At 39.5% G+C, this 27,358-nt stretch overlaps 1 protein-coding gene across 1 annotated transcript; it reads left to right on the top strand.

Moving 5' to 3' along the window:
* The first annotated feature begins 21,477 nt into the window (after positions 1 to 21,477).
* On the top strand, positions 21,478 to 22,740 carry FOXB2 (forkhead box B2). Its single transcript, XM_077280939.1, has one exon. It carries the CDS (start codon positions 21,802 to 21,804, stop codon positions 22,738 to 22,740), a length of 939 nt encoding a protein of 312 aa, XP_077137054.1. The 5' UTR covers positions 21,478 to 21,801.
* Positions 22,741 to 27,358: the final 4,618 nt, after the last annotated feature.

Genomic DNA, 27,358 nt, shown 5'->3' with positions numbered 1-27,358 from the left:
GAAAAGCCATTATGTGGCAAAACATAATACCTTTTTGTCTAACACAAATCCCAGACGTGGGTGCTTCCCTTGCGGGTCGTGTGTCGCGTGTCCTAATATCCTTAGATGTGGGACCTTTAAATTATCTGATGGGAGCAGGGAGTATACAATTCGTGAATACATCTCATGTAACACCACCCACGTAGTGTATTACGCTACGTTCCCCTGCTCCCTCATCTATGTTGGTCTCACATCTAGGGAACTTAAGGTTAGGACACGCGAACACGTTCGCGATATTTTGGCTGCGAAAGAGACAAAGGATATATCAACATTAAAAACTTTGCCAAGACATTTCCGCATGTATCATGGGTCCGATCCCATTGGCCTAAAAGTAAGGGGAATTGATAGAATCCATGGGGGTATCAGGGGTGACAATCTAAAACAACTACTTGCACAATGTGAGTGCAGGTGGATTGTCACCCTTGATACCTTGTCCCCGAAAGGACTTAATGAACAAGTAAGTTTTGTTCCATTTTTATGACGGGATATATTCCCGTCATGTGGGACACTGGTCTCATGGTTCCACCACTGCTTCGTCTTCTTCCTTTTTTGAGCACCTCTGTGTGATGTGCTCTATAAACTAAATATGATATATCGAATATTGTGACGCTTCCTCTCCCCAGATGATTCCCTTCTATGTTTTTAATTTTTTATTCTAATTTGTTTGTTCTCTTGTCTTTAGTTATTTTATTTGTGGGACTCCATCGCAATGAAAGCTGTAATGTTACCCTCTACTGGATCCATCTGAGGTCTTTCACCATATATGAATGAAAATCGGAATCGTCATTGTTTTTTGTTTTTTATTTATTGAATTATTTGTATATATGCATGTATAGGTGCTTATATGTGGTTTTGCACTATTTGCACATGTCTTTTTCACCATTTTTATTGTATGTATTTATTATGGATATTTTTGGTATATAATTATGTGTTGTTCTTATCTATGATATCAATGTTTTGCTCCTATGAAGCTTCATTGTCTAAAAACCCTCACCATTTTTGGTGGATGTATGGCACATATACTTACACACAATTTTGTCCTGGGTATAGTGGTGCTTCACTGGAACTAGTACCATTATAGTATAGTGTCTCCCATGGTTGTTTATGGGAGGACCTTATTTTAGATGCGGGTATTTTCCCGTTTTATAGTTAGTAGTACACAGTATGGGGATTATAAGTGGTCTCTGATGTATGGGTTTGAGGGCACTTACCACAATGCATAGTATTTCTGTTATATAATATTAAGTGAAAAACGGCGGTTTCTTTGATGATCTGCGGCCGGGGGGTTGCTTTTTATTGATAGAATAGTTATATCACTTACAAAATGGCGGCCCCCATGGTCTCCGGTGGGAGGGGTCGGGCTGTGCGCGCGCGCACCCTCGATCCTGTGCTCCTGACTTCCTGGATGGCTATCAATAGATGCTGCGCTCACATAGTATGACGTCACTGAGCGGATTTCCGCCCCATGTGTGTGCAGCCTTGACAGCCGCCGGGTATAATGAAACTGGATCTAGGGGGTGTGTGCGCGCCGATTTGCCTGATTACATTTCCGGTATGGGTCTTATTTTAACCGATGAGAGAGTGAGCAGTAAGCAAACCCCTTTTGAAGAAGCAGACCGCGAAACGTGCGTCAGGGGGTGGCGTGTGGAGCGAGAAGGGACATCTAGACTAAGATGGGTAAGCCGCTAGAGATGGTATTAGTTAAATAGCGTGGTCACTATGGCATTTTATCCGCTTTATTTGCTGATTTAGTTTGCACTATTGCACTTTAATAGCTGATCTTGCCATGCGGACTTGAGCTACTGCCATAAGTGCCATGTCTCTATGAACTCTATAGTATGAGCTTTATATTATGGACCATATAGTGGCAGCCTCTGTGATGTGATAAGTTCCCTGCCCGCTCCGCCACCATTATTTGTTTCCTCCTCCACTTATCCTGTGTTACATGTATTGTATTATATTATTGTTGTCTATTTACTTTGAGATATAATATTGGATTAATAAAAATTACATACATTTTTAAAGAAAAAATGTGTTATGGGATTTATGTACTCCGTTCTCTGGTTGTATGTATATTGGGGAGTACCCTAGAGTGTCCCAAAGGTGTGGACATAAAATTTGGGAGAGAACTTACAATTCCTTTCTCTTGGCCACAAGTTTATGATAATTTTTGTGAGTTTTGTGTTGAATGGTAAGAAATATATATATATTTTTTAAATCCCAAAATAATAAAAAATATATATAATATATATATATATATGTATATATATATATATATATATATATATATATATATATATATATATATATATATATATATATATATATATATATATATACATATACATACAGCTCTGGCAAAAATTAAGGGACCACTGCAAAGTGTTCAGTTTGTCTGATTTTTCTCTTTATAGATATATTTTTGAGTAAAATGCAAATTGTTCATTTATTCTATAAACTTCTGACAACATGTCTCCGAATTCCAAGCAATAATTTTTTTATTTTTTTTTCTGAAAAGGAGAAATGGTCAAATGAAAAAACCCAGTGCTTTCAGACCTCAAATAATGCATAGAAAACAAGTTCATCATTATAAACAACAATACTAATGTTTTAACTTGGGAAGAGTTCAGAAATCAATATAATAATAATAATCTTTTACTTATATAGCGCCAACATATTTCGCAGCGCTTTACAGTTTGCACACATTATCATCGCTGTCCCCGATGGGGTTCACAATGTATGTCTTTGGAATGTGGGAGGAAACCAGAGTGCACGGAGGAAACCCAAACAACCACGGGGAGAACATACAAACTCTTTGCAGATGTTGTCCTTGGTGGGATTTTAACTCTGGACTCCAGCGCTGCAAGGCTGCGTGCTAACCACTGAGCCACAGTGCTGCCATATTTTGTGGAATAACCATGATTTTTAATCACAGCTTTCATGTGTCTTGGCATGCTTTCCACCAGTCTTTCACATGGCTTCTGGTGCAAAAATGTAAGCAGTTCTTTGTTTGACGGCTTGTGACTATCCATCATCCTCTTGATTACATTCCAGAGAGTTTCAGTGGGGTTCAGGTCTGGAGATTGGGCTGCCCATGACAGGGTTTTGATGTGGTGGTCTCTTAATTTTTTCCAGAGCTGTATATACTGTATATTGTACTTATACATAAATATTTTTATGAAAAAAATTAAAATAAACAAAAGAAATACACATATTTGATATTGCCAGCATCCGAAACGATCCATTATATAGAAATGTCACGCTACTTAACCTCCACAGTGAACACTGTAAAAAAAAAGGAGGCAAAAAAGATGCTTCATCATCATACCTCTGAACAAAAAGTGGAATAAAACACAATAAATATGACAAATGTAAATAAAATTGGTATCCCTAAAATTGTCATCTTGTCTTGCAAAAAACAAGCCGTCATACAGCTCCATCAGCAGAAAAATTTTTATAGCTCTCAAAAAAAAGCGATGTAAAAAAATTCTATAAAAGTTTTTATTGTGCAAAGGCGTCAAAACAAAAAAAAGATAGAAATGTGGTATCTCTGTAATTGTACTGACCCAAAGAATAAAGCTGCCTTATCAATTTTACCACATTCAGAACGGCATAAAAATTCATTATACCACTCTACCTGTAGATAAACTCCCACTGGGGTGAAATTTTCAAAATGTGTCCACTTTAGTTAGGGTTTTGCTCTACTAGCACTTAGGAGCTCTGTATATGGAGACCACAAATTATTTTAGGAAAATCTGTGCGCACCAAGAAGCAAATGCCCTCCCAATTCTCACCGTGTGGCTAAGCAGTACTGTACAGCCACATAAGGGGCATTTCCACGTTTGGCAGAAATTGTGGAACAAATTTTGGTGCCATTTTTACCCACTTCCCTGTGTGAAAATGTAAAAGTTGGGTCTAAAACAACATTTTGGTAGTAAAAATGTAATTATTTTTTCTTTAAAAAATTCTATGACACACCTGTGGAGTCAATATGATCACTGCACCCCTAGATGAATTCATTGAGAGGTGTTGTTTCTAAAATGGGGTCACCTATGAGGGGTTCTGATGTTCTAGCACCTCAGGGGCTCTCCCAGTTTGTCATGGCACCCGAAAACCATAACTGTACAATCTGCTCTATATTATGGCGCTCTGTCCCTTCTGAGCTCTGCACGGTACCTGAAAAGTATTTCCTGATTACATGTAGGTTATTGGCACACTCGGGACAACTTTTTTACAACAAACTGAGGTCCATTATTTACTATTAGCTCTTAGAAAAATGTAAAACTTTAGTGGTAAAAATGTAATTATTCTTTCTTCACCCGCCAATGGTATAAAATTATGTAAGTCACCTGTGGTGTCAATATGCACCCCTAAATGAATTTATTATCGAGTGTAGTTTGTAAAATGATGTAACTTATGGGGGGTTCTGATGTTCTGGCACCTCAGGGGCCCTGCCAATGTGAAAATGAGAACCTTAAAGTCTAACACCACATTTTTGTGGGAAACTTTTTTTTTCCATTTTCACAGATCAACGTTGTAAAATTCTGTGAAGAACCTATGGGTTAAAGGTACTCATCTACATCTAGATATATTCCTTTAGGGGTCTATTTCCAAAATGGGTTCTTTTGTAGGGGGTTTCCACTGTTTAGGCACATTAGGGGCTCACCAAACAGGACATGACACCCGCAGGACATTCAATCAAAGTCTGCATTCCAAAACTTCACTACTTCCTTTCTGAGCTCTGCCATGCACTCAAACAGTAGTTTTCCTCCACATATGGGGTATCTTTGTACTCAGGAGAAATTGCACTACACATTTTATAGTGCAATTTCTCCTGTTACTCTTATGAAAATAAAGAAAATTGGGGCTAAAATAACATTTTTGTGGGGAAAAATGTGATTTTGTGAATCACCTATGGCTTCATGGAGCTCACCACACATCTAGATCCTTAAGGGGTCTAGTTTTCAAAATTGGGTCACTTGTGGGGGTTTCCACTGATTATGCACATCAGGGGCTCTCCAAACGCAACATGTCATCCGCTCTCAATTTCAGCCAATTTGCATTTAAAAAGTCAAACGGTGTTCCTTCACTTCCAAGCTCTGACATGAGCCCAAACAGTAATTTTCCCCCATATATGGGATATCGGCGTGCTTGAGAGAAATTACACAACAAATTTGAGGTCCATTTTCTCCTGTCACCACTGTGAAATTAAAGAAATTTGAGTTTAAATTAAAATGTTTGTGAAGAAAAGTTTAATGTTCATTCTTTCCTTCCACATTACAAACATTCCTGTGAAGCGGTACAGTTTTTAGAATGGTGTAAATTTTGGATATTTTCTGTCATATATACCCCTTAAAGTCACTTCAAATGTGAAGTGGTCCCTAAAAAATGGTTTTATAAATCTTGTTAGAAAAATGAGAGATTGTAGTCAACATTTAACCCCTCTAACTTCCTAAGAAAAAAAAAATTGTGTCAAAAATTGTGCTGATACAAAGTAGTAATGTGGGAAATGTTATTTATCAATATTTTGTGTGACATAACTCTCTGATTTAAGGGCAAAAAGAATAAGTTTGAAAATTGATACATCTTCAACATTTTCGCCAAGTTTCCAATTTTTCATGTTCAGCTACATTACAAAGCTTATAGCAAACTCCAATTAGCAGCTTTCCATTATTACAGTACAATGTAAAGAGGTATAGATTATTGGAGCACATAGGGTCAAAGGGTATAAGAGATATAACCTGATAGCGTAGCACAGGCCCCAACGCACGTTTCATGTTTTCAGCTTCTTCCTGGGAGGTTTCAATATATAAGGGTGTATCCCTTATATCCTTTTACCCTATATGCGCCAATAACCTATACCTCTTTACATTGTACTGTCCATCTTTTTTGTACTATGAAAGGCATTTTCTTTTGCACAGCACTTTGCTGGCTAAACTAAATATAGGTAATTATATTTTTGCACCCATTTTTGTACTGTTTATTTCTGTATAGTATATCAACTAGAGGTTAATGCACCAGCACTTTTTCTTAAAAGTGTCGGTTTAGGTATAGATATATGAAAGATATCTGACTAGGCATGCTGATTAGCCTGTCAAATTTTCTATTTAGGATCATGATCTTTATATTACACTAATAGCATTATTGGGATTTGATCTGTAATAGGACTTGATGCCTCCTTGAACTTTATACATCTCTAGATATACGGCTATTATTTGCCTTTCTACAGTACCCTTATGATATTCTGATTATTCATTTCTGAACTACATTTGAAGAAACAATTCATTATATGCATCAAACTGAGGTCCTTTAAGTGAATGTGTGTGATATCATCTGTTAGGGCTCCTTCTCACTTGCGCGAGACTCGGATGAGTCTGGCCCGGCAATACCCTGGCACTGCACCTGGTACAGAGGAGCGGAGCGTGCGGCTGCATGTATTGCTATGCGGCAGCACGCTCCGATCTGAGAGCCGGGTTTTAAACATACGAGGCTCATCCGAGTTGCTCACAAGTGAGAAGGAGCCCTTAGGGTACCGTTACACTAAACGATTTACCAACAATCACGACCAGCGATACGACTTGGCCGTGATCGTTGGTAAGTCGTTGTGTGGTCGCTGGAGAGCTGTCACACAGACAGCTCTCCAGCGACCAACGATGCCGAAGTCCCCGGGTAACAAGGGTAAACATCAGGTTACTAAGCGCAGGGCCATGCTTAGTAACCCGATGTTTACTCTGGTTACCATTGTAAATGTTAAAAAAAAAAAAACACTACATACTCACATTCCGGTGTCTGTCACGTCCCTCGCCGTCAGCTTCCCGCACTGACTATGTCAGTGCCGGCCGTAAAGCACAGCACAGTGGTGACATCACCGCTGTGCTCTGCTTTTACTTTACGGCCGGCGCTCACAGTCAGTGCGGGAAGCTGACGGCGAGGGACGTGACAGACACCGGAATGTGAGTATGTAGTGTTTTTTTTTTTTTACATTTACAATGGTAACCAGGGTAAACATCGGGTTACTAAGCGCGGCCCTGCTCTTAGTAACCCGATGTTTACCCTGGTTACAAGCGAACACATCGCTGGATCGGTGTCGCACACACCGATCCAGCGATGACAGCGGGTGATCCAGCGACGAAAGAAAGTTTCAAACGATCTGCTACGACGTACGATTCTCAGCGGGGTCCCTGATCGCAGTAGCGTGTCAGACACAGCGAGATCGTAAGTATATCGCTGGAACGTCACGGATCGTGCCGTCGTAGCGACCAAAGTGCCACTGTGAGACGGTAACCTTACCTTAGTGTTTTTTTCTGCATTTGTTTTCCCTTTTTTTATGGTATTAACAACTATCACTATTGCTTAATAAAGTATTTGTGATTCTTAAGTGGCTTTTGACTTCCGTCTTCATATAGGTTTACACTAAATAAAAAGTCCCATATCTCTGGAACCGTATTACGGAATTAAAAAAAAAACACAAAATACATACCAATAGAGAAAAAAACGAAGGAGTAAGATCAAAAACATGTAAAAATAGAAAATAAATTTTATTGCAATAATCATACACAATATTACAGAACTGTAGTAAATAAGACTACATTATTTGAGGCACAAGAAACAGAATGCTAAAAAGCAGATATAGAACTCAGGGAAAAGGACCAGGTATATCATATATTTATAATAATAATAACTGTAATAATATGTAATATAACAGATATGTCTGGTAGAGATCCCAGTGTCTGTTGTACACACCAGTTTTAATTTAGGGCTCTAGCATACGGTAGCAAGAGGAGCCCAATTTATTAAAAGGCATACACTCAAAGTGCTTTACAACATTTTTTTAGTATAAACACTTTAATAAATTGGCCATCTTAGTCATTCTTTTTGTGGATTTATGGATGCTTTTTTCTTTTTCTTTTCTGTTAGTCTTCTTTTGGTGGCCCATTATTCTGTGCATACTCTCTTACACCCCTTTTTGGTAATTTACCCTTTTATTCTGAATTATTTATTATGTTTGGAGGTGTAGTTATTCTTTTGACCATCTGTGAACTAATATTCACTCTCTGACAGTCTGATGGAGAAAACTTCCTCATAGAATATTAACTACCAAAATTCATAGCGCCTACTATGAATTTGTTGTAAGAGAGTTGATAGCATTAGTACGTTTTAAGGGGTATGATAAGGTTTACAATTTTCAAATCGTAGCTCATGTTAAAGCTACAACATACAATTACAGGGGTGATAATGGTGTGGGTATGATTTTGGGGGTTGGGTAAAGTTACTACTTCAAAGTTAAGATGCTACAGAGTACAGCAATATTTTAGAGACTTACACAATTATTTCAGACAATTCTATATGTCCAACATTATGGAAACAAGTTGGTGAAGGATCTTTTCCAATGCAGCAAGGACATGCACGTGTAGTCAAATAAAGGTTCTTAAAGACATGGTTTGATCTGTTTGGTGTGATAAATGAAACACTTAGGATGAACTGCAAAAGTGATTACAAGCCAAACCTTTCCCAACTAGCATCAGTGCTTGACCTCAATTTTGGATAATAAAATCTCTAAAATCTTGCATGCAAATTGCCTCTTCAGAGAGCAAAAGGTCCTAAACGCTAGTGCCTCTTATTGAAAGTAGACACCCAAAGGCCACATTCACATATCCAGTATTTTCTCAGCATTTTAGAATGTGTAAGTCAAAATCAGGAGTGGAAGAGTTGGAGGAAAAGTATAATAGAAACACGTCACCACTTCTGTATTTTTCACCCACTCCTGGTTTTGGCTTACAGATACTGATGTAAAATACTGACCTAATACTGAACGTGTGAACAGTCAATATCAACCCTTTATTGAGCTTGGCCTTATGACTGAGGATAAAAACCAAACTACACCAGGATGTTGGAACAGAGCTTCGATGACTTGCTGCAATGTGTGCGAGGATCCATCACCAGGCATGACACACAGCTACAGCATCCTGCTGAGGAACGTCTGTTGGTGACACTAAGGTACATAATTTTGAAAAAGAAACACCTGTCATTAATATGATTGTTCTAAAAGCCATGTACTGACTTTTTTTCCATTTTTGTTCTAAAAGCCATGTACTGACTTTTTGTTCATTTTTTCTAAAAGCTATGTACTGTTTTTTTCAATTTTTTTTTTTTAAAACCTATGTACTGATTTTTTTTCCATTTTTTTTTCTAAAAGCCATGTACTGATTTTTTTTCCATTTTATGCTCTGCAGATACCTGTCTACTGGAGAGACAGTATCATCTCTCCATTTCCAGTTCCGGATTGGAGTGTCCCCTCTTTCTGGGATTATTGCAGATACCTGCTGTGCTTTATGTGACGTTCTGCATGCAGCATTCCTCCCACAACTGAACTGTGGCTGGAAAATGCTGGAAAATTTATGGACATTTGTAATTTTCCTAACTGTTTGGGGTCTGTGGATGGCAAACAGATTTGCATTAGGAAACCAGTTGGAAGTGGATCCGAGTTTTTCAATTATAAAAAATACTTTTCTATTGTTCTCATGGCGATTGCAGATGCGGACTGTAGATTTGTCACCGTTGACAATGGCTCATTTGGACGAGGAAATGACTCACAGACTTTTAAAAATTCTGGCATGGGCCAACGTTTGTATGGTAATGATTTTAACCCCTTCCCGACCTTTGACGCCACGTAGGCGTCATGAAAACCTGTGCCAATCCGACCCATGACGCCTATGTGGCGTCATGGAATGATCGCGTCCCTGCAGATCGGGTGAAAGGGTTAACTCCAATTTCACCCGATCTGCAGGGGGGGGGAGTGGTACTTCAGCCCAGGGGGGTGGCTTCACCCCCCATGGCTACGATCGCTCTGATTGGCTGTTGAAAGTGAAACTGCCAATCAGAGCGATTTGTAATATTTCACCTAAAAAACTGGTGAAATATTACAATCCAGCCATGGCCGATGCTGCAATATCATCGGCCATGGCTGGAAAACCTAATCTGTCCCCCCCACACCCACCGATCTCCTCCCCAGTCCTCCGTTATGTGGTCCGCCCCCCTAAGTCATCCTGTCTGCTCCCCCGTCCTCCTGCCCGCTCCCCCCGTGCTCCGATGCCACCCCCCCGTCCTCCGATCCAGCCCCCATGCTCAGATCCCCCCCCCCATACTTACCGAGCCTCCGGGCGTCCGTCCATCTTCTCCATGGGCGCCGCCATGTTCCAAAATGGCTGGCGCATGCGCAGTGCGCCCGCTGAATCTGCCGGACGGCAGATTCGTTCCAGGTATATTTTGATCACTGCGATATAACCTATCACAGTGATCAAAATAAAAAAATAGTAAATGACCCCCCCCCCTTTATCACCCCCATAGGTAGGGACAATAATTAAAAAAAAGAAAATATTTTTTTTTCTTTTTCCACTAGGGTTAGGGTTAGAACTAGGGTTAGGGTTAGGGGTAGGGTTAGGGTTAGGGTTAGGGCATGTGCACACAGTGCGGATTTGGCTGCGGATCCGCAGCGGATTGGCCGCGAATCCGCAGCGGATTGGCCGCGAATCCGCAGCGGATTGGCCGCGGATCCGCAGCAGATTGGCCGTGGATCCGCAGCAGATCGCCGCTGCGAATTCGTAGCAGTTTTCCATCAGGTTTACAGTACCATGTACACCTATGGAAAACCAAATCCGCTGTGCCCATGGTGCGGAAAATACCGTGCGGAAACGCTGTGTTGTATTTTCCACAGCATGTCAATTTTGTGCGGATTCCGCAGCGTTTTACACCTGTTCCTCAATAGGAATCCGCAGGTGAAATCCGCACAAAATAACACTGGAAATCCGCTGTAAATCCGCAGGTAAAACGCAGTGCCTTTTACCTGCGGATTTTTCAAAAATGGTGCGGAAAAATCTCACACGAATCCGCAACGTGGGCACATAGCCTTAGGGTTAGGGTTGGAATTAGATTTAGGGTTGGAATTAGGGCTAGGGTTGGAAATAGGGTTAAGATTAGACTTGTGGTTAGGGTTATGGATAGGGTTAGGGGTGTGTTGGGGTTACAGTTGTGGTTAGGGTTGGGATTAGGGTAAGGGTTGGGATTAGGGTAAGGGTTAGGGTTGGGATTAGGGTTACGGGTGTGTTGGGGTTTGGGTTGTGGTTAGGGGTGTGTTGGGGTTAGGGTTGTGATTAGGTTTATGGCTACAGTTGGGATTAGGGTTAGGGGTGTGTTGGGGTTAGTGTTGAAGTTAGAATTGAGGGGTTTCCACTGTTTAGGCACATCAGGGGTCTCCAAACGCAACATGGCGCCACCATTGATTCCAGCCAATCTTGCGTTCAAAAAGTCAAATGGTGCTCCCTCCCTTCCAAGCCCCGACGTGCGCCCAAACAGTGGTTTACCCCCACATATGGGGTACAAGCGTACTCAGGACAAACTGGGCAACAACTATTGGGGTCCAATTTCTCCTGTTACCCTTGCGGAAATAAAAAATGACTTGCTAAAACATAATTTTTGAGGGAAGAACAATTATTTTTTATTTTCACGGCTCTGCGTTATAAACTTCTGTGAAGCACTTGGGGTTTGAAAGTGCTCACCACACATCTAGATAAGTTCCTTGGGGGGTCTAGTTTCCAAAATGGGGTCACTTGTGGGGTGTTTCTACTGTTTAGGCACATCAGTGGCTCTGCAAATGCAACTTGACGCCCGCAGACCATTCCATCAAAGTCTGCATTTCAAATGTCACTACTTCCCTTCCGAGCCCTGACATGCGCCCAAACAGTGGTTTACCCCCACATATGGGGTATCAGCGTACTCACAACAACCTGGGCAACAAATATTGGGGTCCAATTTCTCCTGTTACCCTTGTGAAAATAAAAAATTGCTTGCTAAAACATCTTTTTTGAGGAAAGAAAAATAATTTTTTATTTTCATGGCTCTGCGTTATAAACTTCTGTGAAGCACCTGGGGGTTTTAAGTGCTCACTATGCATCTAGATAAGTTCCTTGGGGGGTCTAGTTTCCAAAATGGGGTCACTTGTAGGGGAGCTCCAATGTTTAGGCACACAGGGGCTCTCCAAACGCGACATGGTGTCCGCTAACGATTGGAGCTAATTTTCCATTCAAAAAGTCAAATGGCGCGCCTTCCCTTCCAAGCCTTGCCGTGCACCCAAACAGTGGTTTACCCCCACATATGAGGTATCGGCGTACTCAGGAGAAATTGTACAACAAATTTTAGGATCCATTTTATCCTGTTGCCCATGTGAAAATGAAAAAATTGAGGCTAAAAGAAATTTTGTGTAAAAAAAAGTACTTTTTCATTTTTACGGATCAATTTGTGAAGCACCTGAGGGTTTAAAGTGCTCACGATGCTTCTAGATAAGTTCCTTGGTGGGTCTAGTTTCCAAAATGGGGTAACTTTTGGGGGAGCTCCAATGTTTAGGCACACAGGGGCTCTCCAAACCTGACATGGTGTCCGCTAGCGATGGAGATAATTTTTCATTCAAAAAGTCAAATGGCGCTCCTTCCCTTCCGAGCCTTACCATGTGCCCAAACAGTGGTTTACCCCCACATGGGAGGTATCGGTGTACTCAGGAGAAATTGTCCAACAAATTTTAGGATCCATTTTATCCTGTTGCCTATGTGAAAATGAAAAAATTGAGGCTAAAATAATTTTTTTGCGAAAAAAAAGTACTTTTTCATTTTTACGGATTAATTTGTGAAGCACATGGGGGTTTAAAGTGCTCACTATGCTTCTAGATAAGTTCCTTGGGGGGTCTAGTTTCCAAAATGGGGTCACATGTTGGGGAGCTCCAATGTTTAGGCACACGGGAGCTCTCCAAACGCGACATGGTGTCCGCTAAAGATTGGAGCCAATTTTTCATTCAAAAAGTCAAATGGCGCTCCTTCCCTTCCGAGCCCTGCTGTGCGCCCAAACAGTGGTTTACCCCCACATATGAGGTATCAGCGTACTCAGGACAAATTGCACAACAAAGTTCGTGGTCCAGTTTCTCCTTTTACCCTTGGGAAAATAACAAAATTGTTGCTAAAATATAATTTTTGTGACTAAAAAGTTAAATGTTAATGTTTTTCCTTCCATGTTGCTTCAGCTGCTGTGAAACACCTGAAGGGTTAATAAACTTCTTGAATGTGGTTTTGAGCACCTTGAGGGGTGCAGTTTTTAGAATGGTGTCACTTTTGGGTATTTCCTGCCATATAGAACCCTCAAACTGACTTCAAATGTGAGGTGGTCCCTAAAAAAAATGGTTTTGTAAATTTTGTTGTAAAAATGAGAAATCACTGGTCAAATTTTAACCCTTATAACTTCCTAGCAAAAAAAAAATTTGTTTCCAAAATTGTGCTGATGTAAAGTAGACATGTGGGAAATGTTATTTATTAACTATTTTGTGTCACATAACTCTCTGGTTTAACAGAATAAAAATTCAAAATGTGAAAATTGAGAAATTTTCAAAATTTTCGCCAAATTTCCATTTTTTTCACAAATAAACTCAGAAATTATCGACCTAAATTTACCACTAACATGAAGCCCAATATGTCATGAAAAAACAGTCTCAGAATCGCTAGGATCCGTTGAAGCGTTCCTGAGTTATTACCTCATAAAGGGACACTGGTCAGAATTGCAAAATATGGCCAGGTCATTAAGGTCAAAATAGGCTGGGTCATGAAGGGGTTAATTTTCCACCGCCACAACCTCTTCCCAACACTGAAGGACCGCCAATGCCATTTGTTGTGGTTGGGGATGAAGTGTTCCAAAAGTGTGCCAGCCTCCTAAAACCGTACTCAAGTCGGGACTTAGATCACACAAAAAGATTTACAACTATCGACTGACAAGGGCACGAAGAACTGTGGAGTGTGCCTTTGGATTGCTGGTCTCTAAATGTCGCATTTTGGGAACAGCCATCTAAAAATTGATACTATTGATGAGGTTGTGAAAGCGTGTGTTGTTCTGCACAACTACATCTTGGCTAAAGAGCTGCCTACTTTGTTTCTGATAATGGACGTCTGTCATGGCAAGACAAAATGGTTTAAGCCACTAAAATGTCCCTGTAATGTTAAAATGTACCTGTAATGTTAAAATGAACCTATAATGTTATGTTTAAATTTACCTGTAATGTTAAAATGTTCCTGTAATGTTTGCTGACTGAAATAATAAAAAACCTCTAGTTAAACACCTGTTTGGTTCCCTCCACAATACACAACACACAAGTGTGGAGCTGGCATGATTGGCTAGCATGTGTGGATGATGAAGGGGTTCCAGGGGAAGGGCCTACAAAATGTGTGGGGTCTGGGAGGTCAAGGATGGAAGTAGACATATTAGAAGTGGAAGCGTGGGAAGGGAGAGACAAATTAGAAAACAGAGACACACTGGAAGGCGAGGGTGGAGGTGGTAGGACAGTTTTGAGGGTACGTTGGCTGGTCCTTGTGTTCTTCTTGATTTGCTGTGCTGAACTGGTACTGGCCTTCTGTTTGCTTCTTTTTTCTTTGGGAGGGTGGGAGTAGTGGCTTGAGGCTAGTGTGCAGCAGGACTTGGCATGGTGGTGGAGGTAGACAGGCATGCAGCAGGACTCGGCATGGTGGTGGAGGTAGACAGGCGTGCAGCAGGACTCAGCATGGTGGTGGAGGTAGACAGGCGTGCAGCAGGACTCGGCATGGTGGTGGCTTGAGGCAGGTGTGCAGCAGGACTCGGCATGGTGGTGAACCTGGTTAGTGTCTGGAGCAGCCAGAAATGCCATGTGTGGCTGCTGGAAGAACCGAGTCTGCTGCATAGCCTGGCTGTAAGCAGCATGGCAGGCCTGCATCACATTCAGCTGGAGATCAGGTGTAAGGCTTTCCGACATGCCCCACTCTATTGCATTAAAACAATGTTGTGTCGGTCTCTGTAGGTCGGCTTCCAGGCAGTCAAGGCGTAGGTTGACTTCCTGGAAAAGTAAGTTTACGTGCGCGAACCCATTTTCCAGTCTGTCTCCAACGGCCTTTAGGCCATTCTGGAAGATCGAGCCTATGTGAACAAACTCAAGCATGAGTAGCCTATTCCAGGCCTTCTGCCGCCAGCGACAGGGGAAAACCTGAAGGACCAGCTGCCTGTTCTCCAGCCTGTAAAGCCTGCCCACTTGTTGCATCGCTGGTGGATGACATATATTGTTCGGTTGCTGTTCGATGAGGGGCCGCTCAGAGGACGATCCAGGTTCAGCGGTGCTGCTCTAGGTTCGGTTTAAAAAAGAAATGAAAAACATTACTGCAAAAAAATAAAAAATTTTAAAGCGCCAACATATCCTATTGAAAAGAAAAATTCAGATGTTATATCATGGAATACAACACAAAAATGCTTACGTTCGGTGACCAACCGCAGGCCTCAGGAAGGAGAGACTACAATGGTACTTGTATTTGGAAATCTTTTGAGCAGCATCACTTTGAACCCAACTCTCCTTTCTCATGTCCTTATTGAAGCGATCCTTCATCAAACGCCACCAGACTTTGACTCTTTTCACTGTGAAGGGGGAAAAAATAAATAAATTGTAAAATAATGCACCACATGTTCACTGCCTCGTCAGACCACATTGCAATACTTACAAAAATCCTTTCTGACTTGTGGCATGGCATGGTCCCAATCATCCAACAGCGATCTGGCCACTTCATCCCATAGCCGCCGAATGACCACAGTGTCCGAGTGCCGCTTATCCCGGGCGTCCCACAACGGAACTCGCTCCTGCACCACTTATTAGGAAGTCGTTTTCAATGGTGCCTTCACGATGTGGAACCTAGAAATCAAAGAAAACATAAAACAAAACAAAAACAGTCAAAAATATGTACTTACTTGCCATCTTTCCACATGAACTTGGGCCTGAGTCTGCTTCTGCTCTTCCGCACTGGAACCGTTATGTAAAGAAAATAAATGATTTTACCCCATGTGTCATATTGACAGTCAATACTTACCAATCAGTAGCAAAAGTACTCACTTCATCAGTCTCCTGTCCGGTCTGGGAGGTATGCTCTTCACTGGAGGACATCTTTGATGAGGAATGCTGCAAGAGAGACAGAAGTGAGTACAGACTACAGTGAGAGAAACAGAGAGACATTTTCATAGCTTCTATACTCACGTCCTGAGTGAAATCCAGAGTCTTCAGATCATCAAAACAGTCTTCAGAGCAGCAAAGCAGTAACAATCGCTTCCAGAGTCTTGAGAGTAATAGACTAACAATCTCCAGACCCCTGTTATACATCAGTGATTTTTCAGGTGGTAACATAATTTCCTGGACATGATTAGTGTGAAGTACACATGCGTATCGAACGCATGTGTACGCATGTACTTGCGCACCAATGCGTTCTCATTGACAGTAATGCGTTTTTTTTTATGCAATCATCCGCAATCGTCCGCATGCGGATGATTGCGCAATATTTGACGCCTCAAAAAATGCAACATGTTGCGTTTGCGGGACCCCGCCACAGACCGCCAATTGACGCATGTGTATGCATCTGCAAGCGAACGCATGCAGACGCATGAAACCTGCGTACACCATGTTAAATATATATACACATGACGCATGCTGATCTATGCGGACCAAACGCTGCACGCACAGACGCAAATGTGAAACTAGCCTTATTTGGTCAACTTATTAAAACCACTATCATGATGCCTCCATTGGTTACGTATGTAGATGATTTTAAGGGCGCAGTCAGGTGGCCGTATTTCACAGATGACGATCGCACTGCAATGCTCGGACTGGTCGTCGGCTCTCCTAACTGGAGTGCGATAGTTGCATAGGAATACATGCATAGACAGACGTGTTTATAAATGCACTACCTAAACCACTTTACGATGTTCCAGTCAGTATGTGTGCATGATATAAAGTAGATATTTTAGCCTGATTCATCAATTGCGCCTTATAAAAAGCTGCAAAATTTCACTCTGGTCCTCACACCCCCTGAGAGTATTTTCGAGTGTGCCATAATTTTGGTGCAATTTTTGCAACTTTTTGGCACCAAATTGCGACTTGTGGAGCAAAAAGTCACAAAAGCAGTTCAGGTCAGGAAAAAAGCCAGTTTGTTTTACTTTACGCCAATTTCATCAACCAGTTTGATTAATTTGGCACCAAAAACTGCAACTAATACCACAAGACAAAAAGGTAGGTGACTTAAAAAAAAAAAGAAAATGACGAACAGGGGTCATGTATCCTTCAGTCACAGTCTGCTGACATATAATGTATCTGTATGACTATTTCTACTGTATTCTTAAAACAGTTGTTCCCATTTTATTAAGTTTCTACCCTGGCTGTAGAACAACAAACCATTATGCAATCTCCTTGGCTCGGTCTACTGTTGAGTCTCCCCATGCATGGCATTGGCAGTGATTCTGATGTCACCTGGACAGCGTGGCAGCCAATCAGTGAGCTCTTCGGGGAGGTATTCAGTCTGCACGGGCAGAGCTACTGAGCTCACTGATTGGCTGTTAAGGTGATGTAAGCACCATACCCAACGCCAGGCACTGGGAGCAGCAGCGGAGACTCACCAGTGGACTCAGGGAAGGTGAGCAGAGCATTGTTTGCTGTTTTATAACAACCTGTAGCTGGGGGAGAAACTTAATTGAAAGACAACAACCTGTTTAACTGATTAATAGTGGCTATATACCCTGTTGATGTACCAACTAGTTATATCAGGAGAGACAGGTATGTATTGCACAGACAGAGGCCTGTTGTGATCTAAATCCAGGACAGTTTGCTGGACCTTGTTGCCCACAAACCTGTATATTTGATTAGGGCTGGATTTAAGGGTTAACCAGAAAGTGATGGGTGGGTCAGGTTAATCACATATCTCCCAGGGGGTGTGGTCCTGGGATGTTAAAAAAAAAGGTCCTATATGCTTCCTGGAGAAATGGGGAACCACATGGGGGAAAAATAAGGCCATGTGTGAGTCTGGAGCTGGGTGGAGCTCCCGAAAGTCCAGGAAGCTACTGAGGGTCTGGACTACTGAGAGGACCAATATGAAGCTTGTTGGTGAAGCCTCAAAAGCTGTTAAGCAGGTAATCCAGAGCATGGGGAATTATGTGAACTGACGGGTGTCAGTTATTGAACTGGGTGGACATAACCGCAGTGGAAATGGACTAACAGGACACATCCGTTTCTGTAAAGTGTCCCGATGTATCCGCTGAAGAGAATGGACTGTATGTTGGTTATGTGATGTTTACATGGCCTATATTGATTTATGGTTGTGTAATAAACCAGAAATTGACTCACTTAAATGAAGAGAACTGTGGCTGTATGTTTGAATATCGCTGCCAATTGAGTGTATCCCAACCCTCTTAGTGATCACTACGTCACAACCCTAAAGAATGTTGTCATTAAGTAATGCCTTTCACACTAACTAAATGTTACTGTTCATGCCTAAGTCTTTTTAAATAATATTTCCAATGCCCATAACTAAAGCTATAATTATGTAACATATCACTCTATAGACACTTGACTGGTGCACAATATTTTCACGAATTGTGCCGGGCTCAGGCATAAAATTTACTAATACAGTATATTGGCACCCAGACATAACTGATGGCGGGCAGACTGATGGCTGAGTTGAATAACAGTAAAGTAGAATTACGGTACATTTTGGAATTTAGGTTCAGGTTAAGACCCATATCAATACCCCTGTTTAAGTTTTCATGCAGAATTTTACCTTGAGATCAATCTAAATGGTATTATCATGTGAAAACCCCTTTACAGCTATGTTAATTAATGATATGATGATCGCACAATGTCCTCCTGAAAACATTTACAGTTCTCCATAGAATATTACGAGCACCAACTGTCATTTCCTGTCTCAGTGATGGGAAAATCTGTACTAACTGAAGACATATTATATTACACCCCTAAACTGTGAATTTTGAGAATGAATGATCAGTCCAGGAGGAGAAAGAAGTGTTTTTCTAACATGGTATATTACAGAGTTTCTTATTTTAGCGTGTCCTATTGACTTATGAAAGCAAAATGTAAAATGATGATTACTCTTTAAGTTAAACATACTATACATAGGGCAAATAGTATAAATATTAATAAATAGAAATTAAAAATAAATATTAACAAGACCTGGCAGATTCCCAGTTATCATATATTCTGGGTTATCAGACCACAGAAAAATCATATAAAATTTACATGTGACATTTAGATTAAGTTCCCACAATGAGTATTTGGTGCTTTTTGTGCTAAAAAAATGCAGCATATTACAGTTCCAGAAAAGTCTATGAGAATGATGTAAATCTCATGCCCACTGCACTGTTTTTTTAATGCCACAAAAAATGACTAGCAGTGCAATTTTGAAAAACACAGGATGTCAATATTTATTTTATATGCATTTTATTTGCGGATTTTCCCCATAGATTTGAATGAGATGTGGAAAATCCACAGATAAATAATGCATATACTGTATGTCTTTAGTGCATTTCCACAGTGAAACATAGCAAAAAATCTGCACATGACTTTGACAATAAAGTTTTATCAAAGCTAAGTAACATGAAGTTTCCAAAACAAAGCAGTTTTTATTTTAAAAATGACATCAAAAATAGATAAAAACAGAAAAAACTCATAACAAGAAGAAAAAAACACACTAAGGCCGTGTGCACATGAAGAGTTTTTGGTCACTTTTTGATGCTGCTTATTTTTACTGCTGCAAAAACACAGCGTCTTACAGTTCTGGCAAAGTGGACGGGATTCCTAGAGATCTCATGCCCACTGTTCTTCTTTTTTAGTGTGGTGCGTGTTTTAAATCCTAAACATCAATTTATATTTCAGGTACGCTGAGTTTTCTGTGCGGATTTTTCCCACAGACTTAAGTTAGATGCAGGAAATCCATAGGTAAAAAACGCACATTCATTTTTTGTGAGTTTGCTCCGCAGAAACGCATGATATACGCAAGTAATCCGAACGTGACTGTATCAAAAAAGTTGTCGAAGCCAAATACCAGGAGGTAAGAAAAACAAAGCAGATTTATTTATAACAGGACGTACCAACAAATGACAAAAAAGCAATAAAAATGCAAGTAACCAATTTTACTTAATTGGTGAATAAATGGTGCAGAAAATCTGCACCATCATAACTAACCTCTCCAAAAGCTCATCATGGGAACGTAGCCTAAAAAGACAATAGCTCAGGGGCTTCTTAATTGACTGGGTTTGCTCAATTTGCTGTTGAAATCATAGAATACAGGTGTCAGAATATCACATGTTCTGAACTGATGTCACTGTATAAGAATGTCACTATATATGCATACAAATCAAACTGCAGGGGTCATCATTGAAATTAATCATCACGTTCCTTTCTTCTGCTCATCTAAGATGTCACCAGAATGACTCCAGGAAGTTCAGGTCTCCATATATCTGGCCATTTGGCTCTTTTTTCCCTTTGGCGCTCCAGCGAAACATCAGCGGGAAACTGATACAAGAATGGATGACACTGCTTGTTATGGGATTGTTCACATTAATCAATGTGAATAGTTGTTGTGCTGGACCCTTCAAAAAGACAGACAAGAATAAAAAACTATATTTAGCAATTTGTTTTCCATCCAGCTCACCAATTTGCAGTAAAAAAAAAGGTAAAAAAAGCTGTTAAATGATATAGATAACCAAGATATGTGGAAACCCAGCTTAACTGACAAAAGGCAACAGACTTACCTTCTCTAAGGATGTCAGGTGCATTGGTGCCACAAGAAATCTGGAAAGATACAGATATATCAGAGGTGTGCTAAGCCTGTGATGTTTGGAGGACAAAAGGGTAAAGTGATTTTATAACAGAAGATTAGCAAAGTGAGAGCAGATTATGTCCTCTGCATAATGGAGAATTAGGTTCTGAAATTACCTATCAAAGAATGTGGCACGAAAATCTATACAAGCATCACAAGGAACATTTTCTAATTACCGAGTTAAGAATTAGGTGAAAAAGGTCCTATTTGTGAAGCACACTTGTCCTCTTCTATTGAAGCACCAAGCACTTTTAGGTAACTATTTGAGTAGTTTGGTGCTGCTTAAGAAGTTGAGTAACTGCACAGAAATCACAGAATGCAAGCCCCCAGTACAGAAGATTCTATAGAACTACCGAGCAAGGGAGAGTGTGAGAATTCCCTTAGCAGTCCTGGATCTTCTGCACTTAACTCCTGCAGCAGAGAACTCCTTGAGGTCTTAATGCATGGAAAGCTGTCAATGAAAAGGATCAAAGTGCTGCATACCTTCCCAGCCAAGCCCTCTCCAGGACGACCTCACACCGTGTTCTTACAGTGCATTGGCTCTCCTTAGGTCTCAGTAAACCAGATGAGACTTTGTCTTGTGTGGAGTCCCTCAGAGACTGTCATGTGATAATGAAGAGGCAGCAGCGGGGGTCTCAGCATCTCTGTGATCAGTACAAAACCAGAGCTTCTCCATCTCCTGCTCATCTGCTTCCCTAGGCAGAGCCTCACCACCTTCCCTCTGTATCCAGTAGGAGCACACTGAGAAGGATGACACTCTGGATGTCTGGATGCTGCTCTAGCTTGCTGATGAGACTCATTTAGCATCTTCTACTTGATGAACTCTGCTCTTCATTCTTTTCTGGAAGTCACTTTGCATCTGTAGTGTGAAGCGTCTGATCCTCATAGCTTGCTGACTTGTGCTAACTTCAGAATCCTATTTCTTTAGAGGACTGAGAAGACAACTTGACCTGGAGCTGATATAAATAGGTCTCATGTTTAACATGATAAGATTTGTGCCGGTGATGTGAGACTTGGTGCTAAGTTATCCTACAAGAACCATTTAACTGCTGAAGACACAAGCATGCCTCGACCAGGAAAAAACTCCTACAGTGACCAGAAGCCACCATACTCTTATATTTCTTTGACTGCCATGGCCATCCAGAGCTCCACTGAGAAAATGCTACCCCTTAGTGACATATATAAATTTATCATGGACAGGTTCCCATACTACAGAGAAAACACCCAGAGGTGGCAAAACTCTCTGAGACATAACTTGTCCTTCAACGATTGCTTTATCAAGATCCCAAGAAGACCTGACCAGCCAGGAAAGGGGAGCTTCTGGGCTTTGCACCCTGACTGTGGAGACATGTTTGAAAATGGAAGTTTCCTAAGGAGACGAAAGAGGTTTAAGGTACACAGAGCAGAACATTTAGCTTCTAAAAATCCCCAGATGATTCATTATTTCCATCACCAACACAATCAAACCAAACTGGGTCTTCCAACTTCTGATAGCCCCTCAGTGGCTGGAATTGGAAGACTCCCGCACTTTCAGCCATACAACCAGTCCACCGGATTTAAGCACCCATTTGCAATAGAGAACATTATTGGCAGAGATTATAAGGGGGTCATGACTAGTGGTCTTCCTTTAGCATCTATGATGCATCACTTGGGATATCCTGTGCCCAGTCAACTTAGCAACATGGTTACCTCCATGTGGCCACATGTTGGCATGATGGACTCTATGACAAGCATGGCAGTGTCACAAGAATATGGACATTTCGGAGTACCTATGAAAACAATATGCCATGCTCCTAGTCAGACAATTCCAGCCGTGCCTGTGCCAATTAAGCCAACGGCGTCTCTCCCACCCATATCTGCTATCCCAAACCTGACTGTAAACCCTTCTATGTGCTCCCCAACAGCTTCACAGGCGGCAGTAACCTCACTCCTGGAGCAGGCACCTGGGAACCATTCAGACAGCAAGACTGGTATGCTGCACTCTGTACTGGTCCATTCATAGGCACTGACTTACCACCCAGAAACAGCAAGGCAGTGAGATCTATAGTGTGTATGTGTATATACATGTATGTGTGTATACATTTATATGTATATATATACACATATATATATATATTTATAGAGATAGATATTTCTATCCATCCATTTATCTATATATACTGTGTGTGTGTATGTATATATATATATATATATATATATATATATATAATAGATAGATATACACACAGACATATAAGTTCTACTGTGACTGGGACCCACGAACACTATAAGGTGGGGTAAATAAGTGATTATAGACTGATGTTATTTCTGTGTTTCCTTTGTATACAGTACATAGAGATATTACCGCACAGTACATATCGGCTGATAGTTAAAGTCTCACCACTTCTTATGTAGAATCCAATGTGTTGTTTCCACTAATGCCTCTGATCAGAGAGCTGTGGCTGCAGGGATGGGTGCAGGAGCCTATGCCTCATACAATGGAGGAGTAAGCACTTTATAGCACAATGTAGATGCCTCTGTGTGTCCTGTCACTTCTCTTACTGATGCATTGTATACTTGTCTAATGACGTATCCTCCCTGTCTGTGTTGATGGGTTATTATTAAACGAAACTTCAAAGTGACTCTCTGCAGCGTTTTATTTCTGTGTGTAAATATTAGAATCTTTCCTGATGGTTTGTACTATTCCTACTATGTGTTTTACAACAACTTGTTGATTGGGAGGGACGTGCTGTCACTTACTGACTGTCCAGTGCATACAGTTAGCGGAACATTCTCTGTAGATAGCAGGAACATGTCATTGATGAACTTTTCATATTTCTGGAGACAAGTAAAAAAATGTATACAAAGAGAGAATGAAAGAAAGGAAAGAAAAAGAATGAGAGTAAGAAAGAAAGTAAGACATGTAAGCGACAGACAGATAGATAGATAGATAGATAGATAGATAGATAGATAGATAGATAATAGATAGATAGACAGATAGATAAATTGATGATAGATAATAGATAGAAAGATAGATAGATAAATAAGTAGACAAATATGAAATAGATTAATTGATAGATAGATCTATAGATAGATTGATTGATTGATTGATAGATAGATAGGGGATAGATATGGTATAGATTGATATTAGATAGATAATAGATAGATAGATAGATATGGGATAGATAGAAATTAGATAGATAGAGATTAGATAGATAGATAGATAGATAGATAGATAGATATTAGATAGATAGATAGATAGATAGATAGATAGATAGATAGATAGATAGATATATGGATAGATAGATAGATAGATAGATAGATAGATAGATAGATAGATAGATAGATAGATATTAGGTAGATAGATAGATCTATAGATAGATATTAGATAGATAGATAGATCTATGGATAGATAGATATTAGATAGATAGATAGATAGATAGATAGATAGATAGATAGATAGATAGATAGATATTAGTTATACAGGTATGAGCTAGATACAATGATAGCCCGATAGGTATAATGAATGATATCTTTTTCTTTTCACACCTGGGTTGTTGACATGTCGCACAGCTCAGCACACACCACCCAGTATAATATTAGCCTTTTTGGCTTTGCCCCCATCCCCCACGACCCCAGGCAGTGATGTGTTGCACTTACTGCAGAATGACAGCAGCCAAAACTTAATACGGATTGACGGATTTTGTTCTGAGAATTTGTCACAGAAAATGACGTCACCAAGTACAGTAAATTAATAAAACATTTCTAATGCTTCCCCCAAATTATCTATAACGATATACTTTAGAAACCTGTTTTTTTTTTCTTCCATGGAGTAAAAGACCTGATAAAACACGTCCTGTACTGGAGGTCTAATTACCGCTGCCAGATAAGAGAGACATCGGAAGGGAAATCACAGAAAGGCGACCAGACAAATGACCAGAAATGATGGATTGCTGGAAGTCCGGTCACATAACATGCTAGAAATGTGATGTAGCAGCATCCTCTGCTCTTGGGAAAGTGGTGATCAGACAGCCGAGCTTCCCATAGACTATCAGGTGGACTACACATAAGAAGAACACATCTTGTCATAGTATTATTATTATTATTATTATTATTATTATTATAAATACACTTTCTAAAGTATATGTAATAAATGTGATTATCTACATTATTACCGCATTTTGATTTAATAACTGTATATATATATATATATATATATATATATATATATATATATATATATATATATATATATTAATAATAATAAAAAACAGAAGAAGTAAAGAAGTAAAAGCATATAATAAACCTGCAATAAAAACAGATGTACATATACTGCAGTTTAGGTTTTTGCTGTTAGCTTCATAGGTGACAATCTTTTATTAAAACATACATATATTAGAAGGATGGTGTCATTTATCCTGTAGTCTGTGCATTAGAACTGAATATCACTAAATCTCTAATTCTCTAGCCCTGTGTTTGTATCTATGAAATTATTTCACCCCTTAATTTCTAAGATTATTATTATTGTGAAAGGAGACTTTACTGTGCGGATTTTTTTTCCTGCACGATATTCCATATTCCTGCTTTTTTCGTGTCTATTTTGTTTTGCGTGGAATTATTTCTGCATTTAGTACACCAGCCTCCAATAACATTGATTTGGTTATATATTTAATTGCTTATTTCTTACCTTTTCATTTCCATTCTTAGTGCTTCATGCGCTGCATCTCTAAGGGCTGCAAGCAATCTGTTCTTTCTATTAATATTGTTTATGGGGTGTACTTTTTATTCATTGCAGTGACATAATGCCCAGCAACCCAAAAATATCGGCACTTTTCATCTGGTCAGTGTAAGTCACAGAAGACATTGTCATGGAAAATGCACACTGTACATCAAATTACTCTATCAAAAAGCGGAACTATTGGCAATTTAAAGCATGCTGCTATAGAAAAATAAAAGATTTAAAGAAGAAATATACAAAAATCTGCAAATGTTTTAAAAATTGTACTATATTTTTTACTTTCTGAAAATGGTACAAAAATAGAAAAAAAAGTAAAAGTTATCACCACTATATATATATATGTGTGTGTGTATATATAATGATATATACATATATATAAGTATATATATATATATATATATATATATATATATATACACACACACATATAAGTATATATTTATATATATAAATACATATATATATATATGTGTGGAAATATATACACGTGTATAATATATATATATATATATATGTATATATATATATACATATATACATACATACATATATAACTGTTATGAATTATTTCTGCAACATATACATGGATTTTTACAAATCTTCATAAAAATTGTTGACATTTCTACCGGAATATACTCTTAAAGGGATATTTACCACACCTGCATTTTTGGCAGGTCTTAACAGTGCATAGGGGTATTTTGCTTTTTTATGGGACCTTTTCCACATTTTTTAAAGGGATCTTATGGGACATAACTAGGACAGCACCATTTAGTTTTAAAGCCAAACTCGCAGTTATAGCTTTTGCTGCATGAATTGACAGGTAATGAAATCCCTCCTTTACCTAAATCTATACACAAGGCATTTGGTAAAGTCAATATTGCAGAATGTCAGCCCTTACTAATGTGATAATAATATATTTGAACAGAAAATGACAAATGAGGGTACAGTTAAGGGGGAAAAACAAGTAAAAAAAAAAAATCTTGCATTGGAATTTTCTAGGCATCCTAAAGGCTTTAAAATTTGGTATCTATTACATAAACTTTCTGATCTTGAAAAACACATTTATAATGGTCAGAATTTAGTTTTGACATCGGAATATTTTACTAATTTGTTCTGATATAACATTGGTGTTGTCCAATGGGAAGTTCTTCGTCTCAGCAGGTTCTGTCAGGTCAACCACATTTTTCATGTATCTATATTTGCTTTTAATGCTCACATAATTGGAGCATTCCTAATCAATAGAAATAGAACAGAGCTGTAAGATTACCGAATGAGGACATGTTTTCTGACAGTTTTCTCTCCTTGATATTAACAAAATATCTTTCTTAAATAAGTCATATTAGATACACACTAGATGACATTCATTTATTTAAAAAAAAAATAGCTTGCGGATTTTGCAGTGAAAGTAACATATGCAAAGTTAAATATACTACATTTTTATAGTATTTGGCCAAGATTCTTGTATGATAAACCGCCTTATAATTTAGATGTGGCTTTTAAAGGTTGTGTAGAATGGGGAAACCGCTCCACTGCCACCTCAGACCTTTTCACTTCACTGAGCTAAGTTGCAGTACCAAAGTATGCTCATAGACAAGATTTCAGAAAAAAAGCCGCCATGTTTTTCTAATTTTTTACAGACCCCTTTAAATCTCATTAATGTGCACAGCAGATATAAAGCACATGGGGCATTTTGTACTCCGAAAATCTGTTGGCGAGCATATACTCTATCAAGCCAGGCATATCTGATAGAAGAGTTTTACTAAAGAGCCAGAATGGGGGAATGGGGCTGGAATGTGTTATTGCATCACAATACATGCAGATATATGTACAGTGGGGAAAATAAATATTTGTTACACTGCAGATTTTGCAAGTTTTCCCATTTACAAAGAATTGAGAGGTCTGT

Source organism: Ranitomeya variabilis, chromosome 1 (assembly GCF_051348905.1).
Source record: "Ranitomeya variabilis isolate aRanVar5 chromosome 1, aRanVar5.hap1, whole genome shotgun sequence".
NCBI classification, from domain to species: Eukaryota; Metazoa; Chordata; class Amphibia; order Anura; family Dendrobatidae; genus Ranitomeya; species Ranitomeya variabilis.
The sequence above is the reverse complement of the archived record's forward strand: the minus strand, read 5'-3'. Positions and strand labels throughout refer to the sequence as shown.

What these genes read in the sequence shown, in the direction of transcription:
- FOXB2 (XM_077280939.1), top strand. Translation starts at nt 21,802, where the DNA reads ATGCCTCGACCAGGAAAAAACTCCTACAGTGACCAGAAGCCACCATAC.